This window comes from Triturus cristatus, chromosome 12 (genome assembly GCF_964204655.1).
Source record: "Triturus cristatus chromosome 12, aTriCri1.1, whole genome shotgun sequence".
NCBI lineage: Eukaryota > Metazoa > Chordata > Amphibia > Caudata > Salamandridae > Triturus > Triturus cristatus.
The window spans coordinates 791123133-791143932 of record NC_140595.1 but is presented as its reverse complement, the minus strand read 5'-3'; the positions used below and the strand labels follow the sequence as shown (position 1 = coordinate 791143932).

The following is a 20800-nucleotide window of genomic DNA, read 5'->3' as shown; positions in this document are numbered from 1 at the left end:
AGCTTTATCTTGAGGTTCCTTGGGAGTTGAAGCGCAGGGCCTTTCCAAATCGTCGCCAAATGTAATGTTAAGATAAGTAGTCCAGCCTTGGTAGTTTTCATGTAGGTTTATTAGGTATCAAGTTGTATAATAGATGAGCCCCACCAGGAGCGGTCTGTATCTGCTCAGCCCATTCAGCAACTGACTAAATCATCAACATTCTAACCTTCAACATTCTAATATAAACACATTCTGGCTGAGCAGTATACTACACTTACCCATAAATGACCCAATGTTGGTGAACTTTTTTTTGTTAGAAAGTTTCGGGCAGACAGGGTACTAGATTGGTGTAAACTTAGAAAATGATACATTTGAAATGATCGACAGGGGACGGGATCTCAGAGAGTCTCTCTTTCCTAATTTGATTCATGTTTTACCTTGCTCTTTTTTATGAATTGAATTTGGCAATGGTATAAATGGATCACATAACATTATACTGTATGCATTAGCAGATTTTGGACTACTTTAAAATATTCTTTTTAGCTGTTTATTTCTTAAATGTATACAACACATTTCAGCTTCTCCATATTTCCTTCAGGCTTGTTCCACTTAATTAATGCAAAGGTCCACATAGCTTCGAAGAATGAAAAACTGGCCACATGATAGAAAACTCAATACTTTCACATTTTCAGTAACATGATCAACACTTTCTGATAAAAAGGTGAATAATGTCAAATCAGGGCACTGGAATTATCTGGCAATTAAGGATCAAATTATGCTTCAGGGAAAGGCAGACTGTGCATTCAGTAAAAGCAATTGTGCGATAAATGGCAAAGTATGCACCACAGTCTGGAATAATATTAGCTATATATTTTAACATTTTAATCACACCGATTTTGTTGTAACTAAGTGGATTTGCTAAGAAATAAAAGCTACACAAATTCAGCAGATTCAATTCAAAATTTTATTTAAGAAAAATAAACATTTTATCTTGCACAGATACTCCATATTTTTGTCAGGCCTCGGCCAGGTCTCGTGTCGTTGCCGTCAATTTGTCCACCGTGGCCTGGAGAGACGTGACATTATCTTCCACTGTGGAGACCCTGTTCTCAGCTTCGGTGATCCGTTCCACCGCCTTGCGCATGTCCTGACGCAGAAATGAGACCTCCGACCCCACCGCGCCAATCTGGACCTCCAGGGACCCGTGGGATTTGTTAATGGCGGCCAGGATGGTAGCCGAGTCGTGGGACAGGCCTTCGGAGGAGTCCTTGGGCATCGGTGGCTTGGCAAATTGATCGAGGGTGGGCTGTTTGGCCGCCCCCCCCAGCTGCCTGTCCTTCCCCATACCGATGGTTATCTTCGTGCCACTGATGGAGACCGGGGATGTTGCTGCCCCAAACGTCGTGTCCCGACCACTCATGCCCAAGTCTGCAAGCTGCCCTCGTCCTTCCATTCCGCGCCGCTTCTGCTGTTACGGGCGCTCAAGCGACCCCCAGATGGCGTTGGGGGACGGTCCCGGCCCGACAGCCGTCGCGCCCACCCGGCTGGCTCAGGGCAGCACTGCTGATCCAGCGCCTCGCTGTGGGTGGTATTCGGCCTGGACCGGCCCCGATACCAACACTGCCCCCCAGCCGAGGATATCTGGGGGCATCGGAGGTGCCGGCGTCCTCCGGGCAGCCAGCCGCCCGCCGTCTCCTGCCGAGGTGGTCGCCGTCGAAAGGCCCCAAGCCGCGGCCTCACGTAGCTGGGCTCCCCGGCCCGGGAAGGACCCCTCACTCGTCTCGCCCCTCAGTCATGGGCGGCTCCTCAGCGCATCCGGCGCTCCCGGTCGGCTCCCCAAACAAGCGCCCCAGCTGCGACGGCACAGGGAGAGGATAAGTGCAGGATCATCAACGGCTAGGTGGCCGAGGTGGCGGAGCTCTAGCAAGAAGCGTCCGCCATGCTCGGAACCCAAGCCACGCCCCCGTATTGTCTTTTTTTAATAGTTCAGTGAAACACAAAGCAAATATCTTGTCTACATTGTTTTTTTACATAAATTCTTTTATTATGGTTTTGTAGCTCAAAACACAGAACAAACTTAAGGAAACAAGCATAACATCTCATTACTTTTCTGATGCATAATACAGTCATGGGTAGCATTAAGGTCACATTTAGCAGGCAGTGTTTTGGTCTGGTTGTCATTATGGTTTAGCACATCAACAGAGGTCAATGTTATTACAGTAGGCTTTGTCCCTCTCAGGGCTCTTCCCCCATCCATCTCTCATCTACAGATGCTTTATCGTTTGCAGTTTCTTGATTCCAGGTGTTCCCTCCCCCATTGGTCTGCGCCTCCGCATCCCCCCTCCCCGTTCATCCCATGTGCATGGGTCTCCCTCATGGGCCTCAGCCGGTGGCATCCCGTGTAGTTGGGTGTTCTATCAAGTATGCCCGCAAAGGGACACACATGTCTCATGGCCGGGAGGCAGGCAGAGTTAGCTACGCGTATATGAGTAATTGCTCTTGGCAGAATATTAAATCGTGCAGCCACTCCTTAAACTTGGGGGCCCGTCCTCTCCCCCATCTACAGGCTATTCTGCGTTTGGCTAATAGTAAGCCCAGCAAGACATATTTTCTGATTGAGGGATCTAGTGTTTCTGTGTACCCTAGCAGCGCCGTGATTTGGGTGTCTGGAATTGGATAGCCAACCATCTGTCCCAAAGCCTCTAGGATCTTTTGCCAGTATCCCAGAACAGGGTCACATTCCCATGCCAAATGTAGGAAGTTGGCCCCTGCTCCACCACACCTTTCGCAGCAGTCATCATCCCGAAGCTGGAACCTGTGTAGCCGAGCAGGTGTCTAGTATAAACGGTGCAGATATTTAAAGTGTAGTCTACTACTGCTTGCCAATATTTTCCCAGTTTGTTGGCCGCAATATTTCCACTGCTTATCACTAAGGGGGGACCCAAAGTCCTCCTCCCAATGAGCTCCTGAGTTCTGTTTAATCTCAGGGCTTACTGCCTGGGTAGTGCGATAAAGAATGGAAACCACATGTGTGGTTGCAGGTCTTTGAAGTATAGCATGCAATGGGGCTAGGATCGTAGGCTCAGTGGGGAGTCTGGGGTAGCAATTTTAACGTCCTGGCGTAGTCTGACATATAGGAATAAATCCATTGGGGATGGCTGTTGGTCCTGGAAGAATGCCTTGCGAGTGCGGAAAGTTTCACATGCATATAGATTCCCCCAGGTCAGCGGCCCGATATTCGGGAGCATTTGCCGACAGCTCGCCACGTGTGTTACCGGGAGATCTGGGTGATTCTGTGTTCCCAGCAGCAGGAAATACAGCATGGGTACTTGCAGACGCTTAGCAATATCTCGCCAGGCCCTGTTTGTATACTCGACCGTCGCCGGGTCTTTGCTCTGGGGGTTCCTGGGAAAGCCCAGGTATGCCGTAACCAGCACAGAAGACATGTATCCCTGCACCACAGCTAGGTGTGGCATATACGGAGGCGGTCGCACCCAATATGCTGCGAAATGTGCCTGGGCGTACAGAAAGTATAGCTCCATATCGGGTGCCTCAACCCCCCCCCTCTCGTAAAAAGCTGAGTCAAGACCTCCCATTTCAGTCTGGGTTAGTTCCCTCCCCAAGTCAGTGGTATCAGTGGAGTTTTAAGAGCTTTAATTTTTTTTTTGCTGGGGCATAGGGAATATTGATGAAGAGATAAAGTAGTTTCGGAAGGATTACCATTTTAGTCAACAAAATTCGCCCGCCAGTGAGATGGGCATGGAAATCCACCTTGTGATGGACTCCGTCAGGGTCTCAAGTGTTCGGCCATAGCTATTTCGCATCAGCTCTGTCCTGTCTCTAGTTATCATAATCCCCAAATATTTAACCTCAGCCTCACACCAAGTTAGTGGGTAATCAGGAGTATACAGCTGAACTGACTGGGTAAGTGGGAAAATGTGGGATTTCTCCCAGTTGATGTTTATCCCCGAGCGCAGTCCGAAATGTATGACTTCTCCAAGTATTGGGTTAAGACCAATGTCAAGGTCCCGCAAATACAGCGTGATGTCATCCGCATAAATGTAAGAATAAAAAAATATGATTTTGCGTTGTTTTATGTAAGTTAACATTCACTGCATCATTTTGTATATGGGCGCCATTTTGAATCATGATCGAAACTAATCTTTTGCTATTTCAGAGAAAAGTCCTCTCATGTTTTGTTTCTTCGAGGCTAAGTTCTGCTTTGTTAATGAATACACTGTTCTTATTAGCGCATACCTTTCCCTTTAGATATAGGCCTTTTCCCACTTGTCTAGTGGTGGGCACAGGCGGAGTGACCTTAAATAGTAGATAATGTGTGCCTGGCCTTAGAATCGAAACTTACTCCTTCGTAATTTACTTCCAGCTGCATCTGCTGGGAAAATTCCATGGTGAGTGTGCTTTTATTGGTTTAGAAGTGTACATAACATGTAGAGATATGATGCAGGGATTACTGCACAAAAAGCTTTATGGTAAGCCCCTGTATCCTAAGTGCACCCGGAATTGTGCATGCAGAACCTGTCTCACAACTAAGTCAACAGTTGACTGGCAGCAAGTACTTCCTTTAATTGCATGTTATAGGGGTAGACCGCAAGGCCTCACAGACGAGGCCTTGAGCACCAATGTCGGCATGCAACATTTAGCTGTGCATAGTACTGAGTGACAGTCCCTGCAGTCATTTCTTTATGATTGTCTAACAATCACAATGACCCGCCTTTGATTGTCTGAGTTAGACAAGAGACCAATGGTCTCAAGTTGTACACTGCAGGAGTAGGATGCAGGGCCTGGACTACCCCTCTGGAGCCTGGCCTCTCAAGTCTGTGAAAGTTATACCCAGTGGTGGTGTACCAGGTGGGTGTTAATAGCACCTCCGTAGCAATCATGCCCTGCACAATGGCATTTTGCTGCAGATGGTGTTTTTTTTTAGCTGCGTAACCAAACCTGGTTCGTTGAATCCACGCTGGAGAGCTTCACTTGGCCCTGTGAATCCAGACACTGAATCTGAGGATCCTGAGACAAAATTACTTTTTTTTGTTTTTACATTTTAAACATAGGGTACAACCCCCTCATATGGGGCTTGGGGTCAGGACGTGCTCATCCTGTCTCCTTAGGACCTTTCCAGAGCCTCAGCAGCCTTAAATCATTTCTCAAAAACTACTGAACTAAATTGAGAGAAAAAGCACAAAAACCCTTGGTAAAGTTCGACCTTTGCGCCACATTTTGTGTATTTCGGTTCAGCCATTTTCTTCTGTATTGAGAAGTACATAATCCTATGAGAATTAAAATGGAAAATGGCACTTTTGCCCTCAGATTATTAGGCATGCATTAAGCTTACTGTAATGTTAAGATAAGTAGTCCAGCCTTGGTAGTTTTCATGTAGTAGGCTCGGCAAATGCGGAAAAGCGGTGATGACGCAGGGAAGAGTCGTCACAGAGAGGATATCCATGGATGGAAGGTGCTGCCACAGAAAATCCGCGCGACTACAGCTCGAGGTAAGGAGGTGCCTCGCGCAACTTTCAAATGTCGCATGGCGAATAACGGTAACAGTGCTGGAAAATGGCATTTCTTCTGAAAAATGCCGGAAATTTAAAAAAAATAAGACTGACCTCGACTAGGTGACAGTGAGTGTCTGCTCACGCTGTAGTGGGTGCGAGAGAGTCGAACTGCTTGTAAAGTTCGCAGGGCTATAATAAAATGCCTGTAGCTGGGGCAGATGTTTAAAAGAGGGAGGCAGCATAGAGGAAATTATGAGCTCTGATGTCACACTGTGAGGAACAAGCAAGCCGGTATGCAGAGGCAGACAGAAGGACACGTTGCTCCGAGGGAGTAGTCAGCCTGAAAACAAGCAGTGGAGAGCCAGAGCTGGCATGCAGGCAGGAACTGGCATGCGGACAAGAACTGTAGGCAGAAACTGGGAGGCAGCAGAATCTGCAGTTAGGAAGTGGCACTTTGGAGTTGAGGGCGACCGTGGGAGGTCACTGGTGGGGCTCGTAGTGCCAGATGAGTTGAGCTGCTGCTTGAGGATTTTTGTATGTTGAGGTAGCTTTATCTTGAGGTTCCTTGGGAGTTGAAGCGCAGGGCCTTTCCAAATCGTCGCCAAATGTAATGTTAAGATAAGTAGTCCAGCCTTGGTAGTTTTTATGTAGGTTTATTAGGTATCAAGTTGTATAATAGATGAGCCCCACCAGGAGCGGTCTGTATCTGCTCAGCCCATTCAGCAACTGACTAAATCATCAACATTCTAACCTTCAACATTCTAATATAAACACATTCTGGCTGAGCAGTATACTACACTTACCCATAAATGACCCAATGTTGGTGAACTTTTTTTTGTTAGAAAGTTTCAGGCAGACAGGGTACTAGATTGGTGTAAACTTAGAAAATGATACATTTGAAATGATCGACAGGGGACGGGATCTCAGAGAGTCTCTCTTTCCTAATTTGATTCATGTTTTACCTTGCTCTTTTTTATGAATTGAATTTGGCAATGGTATAAATGGATCACATAACATTATACTGTATGCATTAGCAGATTTTGGACTACTTTAAAATATTCTTTTTAGCTGTTTATTTCTTAAATGTATACAACACATTTCAGCTTCTCCATATTCCCTTCAGGCTTGTTCCACTTAATTAATGCAAAGGTCCACATAGCTTCGAAGAATGAAAAACTGGCCACATGATAGAAAACTCAATACTTTCACATTTTCAGTAACATGATCAACACTTTCTGATAAAAAGGTGAATAATGTCAAATTAGGGCACTGGAATTATCTGGCAATTAAGGATCAAATTATGCTTCAGGGTAAGGCAGACTGTGCATTCAGTAAAAGCAATTGTGCGATAAATGGCAAAGTATGCACCACAGTCTGGAATAATATTAGCTATATATTTTAACATTTTAATCACACCGATTTTGTTGTAACTAAGTGGATTTGCTAAGAAATAAAAGCTACACAAATTCAGCAGATTCAATTCAAAATTTTATTTAAGAAAAATAAACATTTTATCTTGCACAGATACTCCATATTTTTGTCAGGCCTCGGCCAGGTCTCGTGTCGTGGCCGTCAATTTGTCCACCGTGGCCTGGAGAGACGTGACATTATCTTCCACTGTGGAGACCCTGTTCTCAGCTTCGGTGATCCGTTCCACCGCCTTGCGCATGTCCTGACGCAGAAATGAGACCTCCGACCCCACCGCGCCAATCTGGACCTCCAGGGACCCGTGGGATTTGTTAATGGCGGCCAGGATGGTAGCCGAGTCGTGGGACAGGCCTTCGGAGGAGTCCTTGGGCATCGGTGGCTTGGCAAATTGATCGAGGGTGGGCTGTTTGGCCGCCCCCCCCAGCTGCCTGTCCTTCCCCATACCGATGGTTATCTTCGTGCCACTGATGGAGACCGGGGATGTTGCTGCCCCAAACGTCGTGTCCCGACCACTCATGCCCGAGTCTGCAAGCTGCCCTCGTCCTTCCATTCCGCGCCGCTTCTGCTGTTACGGGCGCTCAAGCGACCCCCAGATGGCGTTGGGGGACGGTCCCGGCCCGACAGCCGTCGCGCCCACCCGGCTGGCTCAGGGCAGCACTGCTGATCCAGCGCCTCGCTGTGGGTGGTATTCGGCCTGGACCGGCCCCGATACCAACACTGCCCCCCAGCTGAGGATATCTGGGGGCATCGGAGGTGCCGGCGTCCTCCGGGCAGCCAGCCGCCCGCCGTCTCCTGCCGAGGTGGTCGCCGTCGAAAGGCCCCAAGCCGCGGCCTCACGTAGCTGGGCTCCCCGGCCCGGGAAGGACCCCTCGCTCGTCTCGCCCCTCAGTCATGGGCGGCTCCTCAGCGCATCCGGCGCTCCCGGTCGGCTCCCCAAACAAGCGCCCCAGCTGCGACGGCACAGGGAGAGGATAAGTGCAGGATCATCAACGGCTAGGTGGCCGAGGTGGCGGAGCTCTAGCAAGAAGCGTCCGCCATGCTCGGAACCCAAGCCACGCCCCCGTATTGTCTTTTTTTAATAGTTCAGTGAAACACAAAGCAAATATCTTGTCTACATTGTTTTTTTACATAAATTCTTTTATTATGGTTTTGTAGCTCAAAACACAGAACAAACTTAAGGAAACAAGCATAACATCTCATTACTTTTCTGATGCATAATACAGTCATGGGTAGCATTAAGGTCACATTTAGCAGGCAGTGTTTTGGTCTGGTTGTCATTATGGTTTAGCACATCAACAGAGGTCAATGTTATTACAGTAGGCTGTGTCCCTCTCAGGGCTCTTCCCCCATCCATCTCTCATCTACAGATGCTTTATCGTTTGCAGTTTCTTGATTCCAGGTGTTCCCTCCCCCATTGGTCTGCGCCTCCGCATCCCCCCTCCCCGTTCATCCCATGTGCATGGGTCTCCCTCATGGGCCTCAGCCGGTGGCATCCCGTGTAGTTGGGTGTTCTATCAAGTATGCCCGCAAAGGGACACACATGTCTCATGGCCGGGAGGCAGGCAGAGTTAGCTACGCGTATATGAGTAATTGCTCTTGGCAGAATATTAAATCGTGCAGCCACTCCTTAAACTTGGGGGCCCGTCCTCTCCCCCATCTACAGGCTATTCTGCGTTTGGCTAATAGTAAGCCCAGCAAGACATATTTTCTGATTGAGGGATCTAGTGTTTCTGTGTACCCTAGCAGCGCCGTGATTTGGGTGTCTGGAATTGGATAGCCAACCATCTGTCCCAAAGCCTCTAGGATCTTTTGCCAGTATCCCAGAACAGGGTCACATTCCCATGCCAAATGTAGGAAGTTGGCCCCTGCTCCACCACACCTTTCGCAGCAGTCATCATCCCGAAGCTGGAACCTGTGTAGCCGAGCAGGTGTCTAGTATAAACGGTGCAGATATTTAAAGTGTAGTCTACTACTGCTTGCCAATATTTTCCCAGTTTGTTGGCCGCAATATTTCCACTGCTTATCACTAAGGGGGGACCCAAAGTCCTCCTCCCAATGAGCTCCTGAGTTCTGTTTAATCTCAGGGCTTACTGCCTGGGTAGTGCGATAAAGAATGGAAACCACATGTGTGGTTGCAGGTCTTTGAAGTATAGCATGCAATGGGGCTAGGATCGTAGGCTCAGTGGGGAGTCTGGGGTAGCAATTTTAACGTCCTGGCGTAGTCTGACATATAGGAATAAATCCATTGGGGATGGCTGTTGGTCCTGGAAGAATGCCTTGCGAGTGCGGAAAGTTTCACATGCATATAGATTCCCCCAGGTCAGTGGCCCGATATTCGGGAGCATTTGCCGACAGCTCGCCACGTGTGTTACCGGGAGATCTGGGTGATTCTGTGTTCCCAGCAGCAGGAAATACAGCATGGGTACTTGCAGACGCTTAGCAATATCTCGCCAGGCCCTGTTTGTATACTCGACCATCGCCGGGTCTTTGCTCTGGGGGTTCCTGGGAAAGCCCAGGTATCCCGTAACCAGCACAGAAGACATGTATCCCTGCACCACAGCTAGGTGTGGCATATACGGAGGCGGTCGCACCCAATATGCTGCGAAATGTGCCTGGGCGTACAGAAAGTATAGCTCCATATCGGGTGCCTCAACCCCCCCCCTCTCGTAAAAAGCTGAGTCAAGACCTCCCATTTCAGTCTGGGTTAGTTCCCTCCCCAAGTCAGTGGTATCAGTGGAGTTTTAAGAGCTTTAATTTTTTTTTTGCTGGGGCATAGGGAATATTGATGAAGAGATAAAGTAGTTTCGGAAGGATTACCATTTTAGTCAACAAAATTCGCCCGCCAGTGAGATGGGCATGGAAATCCACCTTGTGATGGACTCCGTCAGGGTCTCAAGTGTTCGGCCATAGCTATTTCGCATCAGCTCTGTCCTGTCTCTAGTTATCATAATCCCCAAATATTTAACCTCAGCCTCACACCAAGTTAGTGGGTAATCAGGAGTATACAGCTGAACTGACTGGGTAAGTGGGAAAATGTGGGATTTCTCCCAGTTGATGTTTATCCCCGAGCGCAGTCCGAAATGTATGACTTCTCCAAGTATTGGGTTAAGACCAATGTCAAGGTCCCGCAAATACAGCGTGATGTCATCCGCATAAATGTAAGAATAAAAAAATATGATTTTGCGTTGTTTTATGTAAGTTAACATTCACTGCATCATTTTGTATATGGGCGCCATTTTGAATCATGATCGAAACTAATCTTTTGCTATTTCAGAGAAAAGTCCTCTCATGTTTTGTTTCTTCGAGGCTAAGTTCTGCTTTGTTAATGAATACACTGTTCTTATTAGCGCATACCTTTCCCTTTAGATATAGGCCTTTTCCCACTTGTCTAGTGGTGGGCACAGGCGGAGTGACCTTAAATAGTAGATAATGTGTGCCTGGCCTTAGAATCGAAACTTACTCCTTCGTAATTTACTTCCAGCTGCATCTGCTGGGAAAATTCCATGGTGAGTGTGCTTTTATTGGTTTAGAAGTGTACATAACATGTAGAGATATGATGCAGGGATTACTGCACAAAAAGCTTTATGGTAAGCCCCTGTATCCTAAGTGCACCCGGAATTGTGCATGCAGAACCTGTCTCACAACTAAGTCAACAGTTGACTGGCAGCAAGTACTTCCTTTAATTGCATGTTATAGGGGTAGACCGCAAGGCCTCACAGACGAGGCCTTGAGCACCAATGTCGGCATGCAACATTTAGCTGTGCATAGTACTGAGTGACAGTCCCTGCAGTCATTTCTTTATGATTGTCTAACAATCACAATGACCCGCCTTTGATTGTCTGAGTTAGACACGAGACCAATGGTCTCAAGTTGTACACTGCAGGAGTAGGATGCAGGGCCTGGACTACCCCTCTGGAGCCTGGCCTCTCAAGTCTGTGAAAGTTATACCCAGTGGTGGTGTACCAGGTGGGTGTTAATAGCACCTCTGTAGCAATCATGCCCTGCACAATGGCATTTTGCTGCAGATGGTGTTTTTTTTTAGCTGCGTAACCAAACCTGGTTCGTTGAATCCACGCTGGAGAGCTTCACTTGGCCCTGTGAATCCAGACACTGAATCTGAGGATCCTGAGACAAAATTACTTTTTTTTGTTTTTACATTTTAAACATAGGGTACAACCCCCTCATATGGGGCTTGGGGTCAGGACGTGCTCATCCTGTCTCCTTAGGACCTTTCCAGAGCCTCCGCAGCCTTAAATCATTTCTCAAAAACTACTGAACTAAATTGAGAGAAAAAGCACAAAAACCCTTGGTAAAGTTCGACCTTTGCGCCACATTTTGTGTATTTCGGTTCAGCCATTTTCTTCTGTATTGAGAAGTACATAATCCTATGAGAATTAAAATGGAAAATGGCACTTTTGACCCCAGATTATTAGGCATGCATTAAGCTTACTGTAATGTTAAGATAAGTAGTCTAGCCTTGGTAGTTTTCATGTAGTAGGCTCGGCAAATGCGGAAAAGCGGTGATGACGCAGGGAAGAGTCGTCACAGAGAGGATATCCATGGATGGAAGGTGCTGCCACAGAAAATCCGCGCGACTACAGCTCGAGGTAAGGAGGTGCCTCGCGCTACTTTCAAATGTCGCATGGCGAATAACGGTAACAGTGCTGGAAAATGGCATTTCTTCTGAAAAATGCCGGAAATTAAAAAAAAATAAGACTGACCTCGACTAGGTGACAGTGAGTGTCTGCTCACGCTGTAGTGGGTGCGAGAGAGTCGAACTGCTTGTAAAGTTCGCAGGGCTATAATGAAATGCCTGTAGCTGGGGCAGATGTTAAAAAGAGGGAGGCAGCATAGAGGAAATTATGAGCTCTGATGTCACACTGTGAGGAACAAGCAAGCCGGTATGCAGAGGCAGACAGAAGGACACGTTGCTCCGAGGGAGTAGTCAGCCGGAAAACAAGCAGTGGAGAGCCAGAGCTGGCATGCAGGCAGGAACTGGCATGCGGACAAGAACTGCAGGCAGAAACTGGGAGGCAGCAGAATCTGCAGTTAGGAAGTGGCACTTTGGAGTTGAGGGCGACCGGTGGGAGGTCACTGGTGGGGCTCGTAGTGCCAGATGAGTTGAGCTGCTGCTTGAGGATTTTTGTATGTTGAGGTAGCTTTATCTTGAGGTTCCTTGGGAGTTGAAGCGCAGGGCCTTTCCAAATCGTCGCCAAATGTAATGTTAAGATAAGTAGTCCAGCCTTGGTAGTTTTCATGTAGGTTTATTAGGTATCAAGTTGTATAATAGATGAGCCCCACCAGGAGCGGGCTGTATCTGCTCAGCCCATTCAGCAACTGACTAAATCATCAACATTCTAACCTTCAACATTCTAATATAAACACATTCTGGCTGAGCATTATACTACACTTACCCATAAATGACCCAATGTTGGTGAACTTTTTTTTGTTAGAAAGTTTCAGGCAGACAGGGTACTAGATTGGTGTAAACTTAGAAAATGATACATTTGAAATGATCGACAGGGGACGGGATCTCAGAGAGTCTCTCTTTCCTAATTTGATTCATGTTTTACCTTGCTCTTTTTTATGAATTGAATTTGGCAATGGTATAAATGGATCACATAACATTATACTGTATGCATTAGCAGATTTTGGACTACTTTAAAATATTCTTTTTAGCTGTTTATTTCTTAAATGTATACAACACATTTCAGCTTCTCCATATTCCCTTCAGGCTTGTTCCACTTAATTAATGCAAAGGTCCACATAGCTTCGAAGAATGAAAAACTGGCCACATGATAGAAAACTCAATACTTTCACATTTTCAGTAACATGATCAACACTTTCTGATAAAAAGGTGAATAATGTCAAATCAGGGCACTGGAATTATCTGGCAATTAAGGATCAAATTATGCTTCAGGGAAAGGCAGACTGTGCATTCAGTAAAAGCAATTGTGCGATAAATGGCAAAGTATGCACCACAGTCTGGAATAATATTAGCTATATATTTTAACATTTTAATCACACCGATTTTGTTGTAACTAAGTGGATTTGCTAAGAAATAAAAGCTACACAAATTCAGCAGATTCAATTCAAAATTTTATTTAAGAAAAATAAACATTTTATCTTGCACAGATACTCCATATTTTTGTCACTTTTCTTCCTTTCACCCTGAGTTACAAACTAACAAATGTACACTTCCTGTTATAAAATCATGTATAGGTAGGTATAAGATTATAAGGCAAGTGCAGCAAATACTTATTTACACAGAACATGTTGTGGGTGCTTAATAAGGTATCTTTCATTCAAAAGAAGGTCATTGCATTTACATTTGTATTTATTATACACACATTTAAGTGCTTGGCATCACAGCTTCAGATCACTAGCCTCTGGAGAGGACAGCGGAGGGTTAGAAACTCTCCGAATGGATGTGGGTGGGTAAGGCACAGCGTCTGACAAGAATCATGACGCAAAAGTTGAGCTAGAATTTGGCTTTCAGTAAGGGAGTGTTAGCTACCAAGATGAGAGTTGAATGTATTGAAAAGGGAACTGTTGTAGTATAAAGACACATAGGCACATGCCTTGAAACCTGAATTAGTTGCAGTATTCCAGGTGTACTTCTGGAAAGTCTATATCCACATGTTTTCGCCAGAGAAAAATGCAGGCAGAAGGGCAAATGCACTAGCTAGGTTTTTTCATGGCAAAAAACATTCTCTCTAAATAAACAAGTTCGCCACATAATGGATTTACTCCTGCCCTGGCCAGGAGCAAAAAACCCATTGACCTTTTTTAGGATGTGTTGGTTTTGTAGCCAAGTTGCTGATTAACTACAAATGTGTGAGTCTGTGGATGTTGCTAAACACACAGGGCATTTTCAACCAATAACACTCACTGCCTTCCCCTGATCCCAGATGTACTCACATGAAAACCTTTGTGTAAGTAAATCCATTTCAAAGGGCAAGATCAACTATTCTGAATTAGAAAAAAGGGTTTTACATATAAATAAGTCTATTTCCAAGTGTAATTCAGATCTGTGTACACAAATAGCTCAGAGAATCAATTCCCTGGTGCAGGTCAAACAATTACAGCTTTTGTATGGTTTTGATGTCAAAATGGAGTAGTGCAGTGGAAACCAAACGTATATTAGATTCCGAATCGATGAAAACATAAGGGCAGGTGCCACCTTCATCAGTCCCATTCTGCCACTGTGCAGATCATCAAAGCTCCAATGTTTTTGCCTTCACTGTAGTCACCTGGATTGAGGAACGGCTTGATTGTCTTGGTGAACGCGCTAGTGAGAGTACACAGCTTAGATTTGCTGTCAACACTGTAGAATGAGATTGTCTTATCTGTGTAATCAACAAAGACCCCCACCTTGGTCAAATTCCCACCCACCGGGAGTTGGGCACTTTTCTCCAGCGAGAGGCTTTTATATTTATTTTTATATAAAGACAATCCCCAGCGTCTCGTGCTACTTATGTCATTTTCATCTTCCTCAAGAACCCCCAAACTCCAATCCGTCTTGGTGTTCACGTCTACCTCCCAGTAGTGTTTGCCACTTGTGAACCCCTCACTTCCTAACACAATCATACTAGTGTCAAAAACCTCTGGGTTGTTGGGGGATGCTTGCTCTTCGTCACCAGGACGAGGATTCACACTCTTAAGGTCGTCTGACACAGAGAAGCGGGAAGAAGCAGTGTTGGGATCCAAAGTGACATCATCTGGGGAAAGAGAGAGCATTAAGAGTTCAAACCAGAGGTGAACTAGCTTTACTCAAAATCTGTAAATGAGAAAACACTGTTAAATTAACTTACAATAGACATGAAGGCATCTCTGACCCTCCACTGTAAGAACAGTAGGGTGGTGCAGGTAAAACATATCTCATAGAAGTGGGAATGGACACCCAGGAGTAACTTTATAAACTAAGACAACTGGTAGTCGATTACAAAGTAATGGGTACAAAGCTTTGTGAAGAGGAATTTAATGTAGGCAACTACAAGTAGCAAAGTAGTAATTGATCAAACAGGTTGATTTGAACTGATACATTTGTAATGCGCTTTTTACTGGAAACCATATTTTACACTGACTGCCTGTAAATGGTGAAAACAGATTTGAACACGAGACACAATGATATACATTTTTCAAAGATGTGTGCTGTATCCGATTTATTCCACATTTAGACAGCAGGCACTCACTCACGAGAGTTGAATGGTTCCAACATACGGAAACTACTGCCATTGAGCAACGCGTTCTCCAACGAAGAGAGGGTAAAATCTTGTAGATACCATGAGGCATTTCCTATATTACTTCTATATATATCATACAGTAACCTGTGCTTTTACAGCTTGGACATATAATTTTGATTACACTATTTGTATAGTCTTTAATGGAGTTGATTACTTATCCAATAATCGTTTTATATGTAAGAAGTTAATTACAAACTTTGTCCCTAAAATCATTACTTTCCCTGCCTTGTTAAACAGGGTTGGTATCTGACAAGAGATATTCCCCTACAGTCAGATATTTGGATTGGTGGATCCAAGAGTGAGGCAAGTCGTAATGTGATGTGAGTTGGAAAAACAGAAGTGCCTAACTCAAGCCTATGTGCACCTGCATAAATGCTTGGACTTGAGATCTAAAGGTATGGGCATTCGATGTTTGGGTTTTCTCAAGAGGTTTAGTTGGTTGTTGCTGGATTCACTGACTTTGATAATAGATAAGCGTAGTGATAAATGAGATTTGGCAAGTGGAAGTGTAAGAAATTGGGTCATTAGTTGAGAAGGGTGAGAGCCCCACTCAAATAATAAACACATTCCTTTCCAGGGTGAATCACAAAAGGCCCTAAATAAACCTGTGCTTAAACCTTTGGTAGTTTGGCACAAAATGGTCAGGCTTAACTCAAAAGCAATGTGCAAAGTATTTACGCTTCACTCAAACAGTAATAAAGTGTAAACACAACACTAGAAAAATCCCACACCAATTTAGACAAATAATCAAAGAAATAATAATTTAAGGCTACAACAACAAAAATGGAATCAGTAGAAACAGAGATATGCAATTTTAAAGATTTAAATGAAAATAGTGCCAAAAAACACAAAGTGCCAACAGTGGTTATCGGATCATACCGGACCAGGAGAAAGTCACAAGTTCAAGCCGACCGTGATGGATAGTGGGCTAGGCACAGGGACTAAATTAGGCCCACAGAACAAGAGTAGTGTAAATCCTTGTTACGTAGCGATGCGGAGTCCCGTTTCGAGGATGCGCAGCAGAGGCAATACGAGGTCCTGGGATGGAGACGCGCTGCACAGCAGCAATTACGGGGAGCTGAGCACCTGCGTTGTGCGGTCCTGCGTCGATATTGATGCTGTAGATGAGGGGCATGTGATATTAAGTCCTGCATCTGGGATGCATCACACAGCAGTCCCAATGCAAAATTTTGCAAAGCGATACGTCGTGCTGCATCAGTTCTGCTGGGACTACAGATGGACTGGCAAAGCACCTTCAGGCCCACGTCCAAGGATCCAGGACTGAGGTGGCACAACTTGGGAGGGCAGGACTCGCAGAGTCCTGATGCTGGGTACAAGGTTGTCAGAGACTGTTCTGGACTGTTCTGTCCCTGAGGGTCTGATCAGGAGGCCAGCCAACTAGCACTTGGAGTCATTCTGGTGGCCCTGGGTTCTAGATACAGGTCCAGCCTGTGAGAAGTTGGCCTGGTATATGCTGTCCACTAATTATAGTGGGCACCTTGCACCAGTCTAAACAGCCCCTTATTGATGATAGGTTAAAGACAACCTTTATTGAAAGTTATCCTAGTGGTAGCTATGGAGAGCAGCCTTAAGGCTAAGTCTTGAAGGAATGTAAAGCAGCTTGTTTTACCAGTCTATAATCACTTGAATGACCAAATTAAAAGGAATCACACCAGGTATATATAAAATATCTATGTATGTATTTCTAAACACACCCTACTAGTCTCTTTATGAGGCTAAATGTCCAAACACATAAGTTACACTTCAAATATTACAGTAAAATAGCACAAATACACGTCAGGCCCTAGGAGCGAGCCAAACCATATACTAAAATAGTGGTATAAGAACCACGACTTAACTAGACACTAGGCCTAGAGCCTGTAGAATCACTGGGTCCCCAAGGAACCACCCAAGGTAGTGACACAGGGGACCCACGGGGGCCGTGTGCAGTGTGAGAATACAGCCGCGAGCTCCCGTTAGCTTCTATGGGGAAAGTCGCGGTTGGATTTTTAAGGATTAGGGACACTTAGAGATGCGCTGGGAACAAACCCTTTTGGACTTAGGAAGTTCTAAGGTCAACACCCACGGGAGCACCGGGGTACTTGAGTTACCTCACCCAGGGAAGCCGGGTGCATAGGTGTCAAATGGTGTTGGGTCGCGTCGTTGTTTTCAATGGGAGCTGGCAAAGAAGTGCTGCTGCCGGGAAGATGCGAAGTGTCCGAAGAGATCCAAGCCTGGATCGAAGTCGAGAAGAACCTGAAAGCAGAGGGGACAGAATCTGGGTCACTAGCCAGTGACCAGGGGCACGATAGGCGAATGCCCACCGATGTTGGGTGATTTCAGGTGAAGAAGGTGAAGCTTGACTCTTCAGCCACGAGGACCAGGAGGTGTCGAGGACGACCAGGAGCTGGATTCGAGCTGTCCCGCGAAGGATGTTGAGTGCTGCAGCGTCGGTGCCCGGATTGGACACAACAAGCCTTGGCAACAGCAACCAATGCAGAAAGATGCTTCGGTGCAGGCCAGCAAGGTCTGAGGGACTCACCACGCGGTGGGGAGTCAGGGCACGTCTGGAGCAACCAGGGAAGCCCAAGAAAAATCAGAGTTGCCTTCACAGGGACCCACCAGTCGACGAACCAGGGATCGCGGAGGAGCTTCGAGCTGAAATGCAAGAAGCGGGCTCACGGAACACTTGTGGAGTGTAGGCCCACACTCTTTGGTGCAGATGGTGCTCGGGGCTCGGGCTACAAGTAACCCAAAGTACGACTTAGAGAGACGTCGGGAAGTCAATGCACTTGCAAATGTGCACGGTGACCAGGAGTTCCGGTTCTGCATTACTCACGAGGGCTGCGGGTCTCAGCTTTGCTGGGGACTCGGGTCTGGAAATCCTCTTCCTGGGCTGCAGATACTTCAGAGTCCGTCGGGAGCTTCGGAGATGCAGACCGGGAAATGCTTGGTTTGGGCCTGCCAAGCAGGGGAGTCACTCCTTGACCCCAAGGAAGATTTCTTCCATCCTCTAATCTTGAGTAGAGAGTCAAACTTCCAGAATTCAGTTGCAGAGTTTCGTCCAGGGATATCTAAAGTCCTGTTGCCAGGGGTTCCTTACTTATAACTAAGGAAGGGGTTGGACTAACTCTGGGGACCCACCTATGGGAGGGTTTGGAAAGAGGGGTGGCTACACCCAATTCCCTTTTCCAGTTTCGCGCCAGAGCAGGGGCTGGAAGCTCCTGAACCGGTTTGAGCTGGACTATACACAGGGACACCAAATGTGCCCCAAGTGCAGGACTTGAAAGCACTTTGAGAGTGCTCCCACCCAGCCCCAATACACATCAGCCTGTCTGGGAGGTGGTTACACCTCCCTGTGACAGGAAACCTAGTGTCCTGGCCTCGCCCTGCCAGAGTTTCGGTCAGCAGCAGGAGGCCAGACCCGTGTCTGTGGCTGCAGCATCCATTTTGTGATGCCAGGGCTCTGTTAAGTTGGTACCGGGTATACCGGTGCTGTCATGTCTCTCCATCTAGAAGGGTGGGATTATATTCTCACATCAGTTATTGATGTGGGGGTATGATTCCAAGGTGTTTGACACCAAACACAACATGTTTCTGTGCAGTCAGTCTAAAGTTAGCATTAACCGTTTTAGTTATAATGCACTTAAAGAGTATATGGTCCGGCTGCACTACTGACAACCCCGGAGGATAGATTCCGAAGGCTGCAGAGGGGCTCAGCTCATACCTGGGCACCCTCTCACATATAACCAAGCACCCTGCCTTCAGGATTGATAAGGCCTGCCATAGGGGGGACTGATAGGTTTCTGTGTGCAGTGATAGGTGAGATATAGTGAACCTATATCTCTGTAAGGGGTGCATGCACCACCTTACCCAGGCTGCAGTACCAGACCTGTGGTGTCATTTTGGAGGGCTTTCCAGGGGTTGCATAATACATGCTTCAACCCCTGGTATGTCTCTGGGATACCTAAGCCCTGTGTACATAGTATACCATATACTAGGGACTTATAAGGGCACCTCAGAATCTAATCTGTGATGTACCTAAGGTACATGGAATCAATTGAGAGAGGAAGTAGCTAGGCTGGGGTCCTGAATAGCAGGGCCCCAGCCAGAATAAAGTCGAAAAACAGTGTTACAGCATCAAAAAGTGGGGGTAACCATGTGAAGCCAATCCTACTCTCCTACAAAGCCCTTCTTTCTCAGGCAGGGGGCAGCAAAGCATGACAGCAGAGTGGCAGTCCTTCTTGCAGCAAAGCAGTCATTCTTCTGAGTCTTCCAGGGATCCAGATGTGTACTGGAATGTGGGGTCTGAGGATGCAATATTTATATCTGATGTACACTTTGAAGTAGAAATTTCTAAAGAATTAGCTTTTAAGTCCTTGAAGTTTCCTACTTCCCCTGCCCTAGCTCCAAGTTGGCTGCAGTAACAATGCAGTGGTGAAAAGTGATTTGTGTGAAGGCAGGGCAAAGCCTTTTCAACTGCAAGAGGGGCTGTGCCCAGCTCCGCCACTCCGTCCAGCCAGTTGATGGCACATCCAGGCACACCTAATCAATCTATTATGTAGCTATGTGGGAGGATTAAACACAGTCCAAATGTCAATTATATCCAGTTATGTTACCCAGTAACAGGCTGCAGACACCTAACAGTTAGGGCAGTAAAATGCCAACTTTCTAAAAGTTTTTTTTTTTTTAAGAAAGAGATTCTGACCACCTTATTATCTTTCCTTCTATTTATTTCAGCAGAATATGGACCAATATAGACCTGTTATTCTTGGTCCTAGGTATTTCTTTGCTGTGGCTTATAGACATATTACATTCAAAGACACATTTTGTGCTATTAATTATTTGCCTGAACATAAAGCGATACACAAAATGGTTGTAACAAATCAAAAGCACATAATCACAAGACTGTACAGTTAATAAAGTTTGACAATGAGAGGAAAACAAAAACTTTTTAAATGTGATATTTTCAAAATTGTAACTTAAAATGGGACTTTACCATTAAAGAGGATTTTTAAGTACAATTCCTCAGACACCAAACATGACATTCCTATCTGCTCCCAATTGAAGGTTCTCACTTTTTAAATGTAATTAGTTAACATAATGTTATCATATGGGAGAGGTAGGCCTCATAGTAGTGGAAAACAAATTTAAGAGTTTTTCACTACCTGGATATGTAAAACTTAAACGTACAAGTCCAACTTTTAAAATCACTTTTACCCTGTCCAGTGTGCTGTATAGGGCCTACACGAGGGGTGGCGTCGGTGTATTAAAAAGGGAGGATAGGGTCTACCATAAGGTTTATCTTGCCAGGTCGAAATGGCAATTTAAACTGCCCAAACAAACTGCAATGGCAGGCCTTAGACATGTTTAATGACAACTTAAGTGGGTAATGCAATATGTGCTGCAGGGGCACTGGTTGTATTTAATTTACAGGACCTGGGTATATGTTGTACCACTTTACTAGGTACTTACAAGTAAATTAAATGTGCCAATTGGGTGTAAGACAATTTTCACCATGTTTAAAGGAGAGATCACAAGCATCAAGCACTAGTTAGCAATGGTAAAATGCAAAGTCCTACAAGCCAACAAAAACGGGTTCAGAAAACAGGCGGGTGAAGTTTGGGGATAACC

At 45.8% G+C, this 20800-nt stretch overlaps 1 protein-coding gene across 1 annotated transcript in view; it reads right to left on the bottom strand.

The window, feature by feature from the left end:
- Positions 1-13001: 13001 nt before the first annotated feature.
- The window catches only part of LOC146782861 (butyrophilin subfamily 1 member A1-like), a 174552-nt gene continuing 166753 nt past the window's right edge, over positions 13002-20800 (bottom strand). Inside the window, exon 8 of the mRNA XM_085639809.1 lies at positions 13002-14641. Within this exon, the coding sequence (XP_085495935.1) occupies positions 14109-14641 (533 nt within the window). The 3' untranslated portion in view covers positions 13002-14108. The remainder of the gene's footprint in view (positions 14642-20800) is intronic.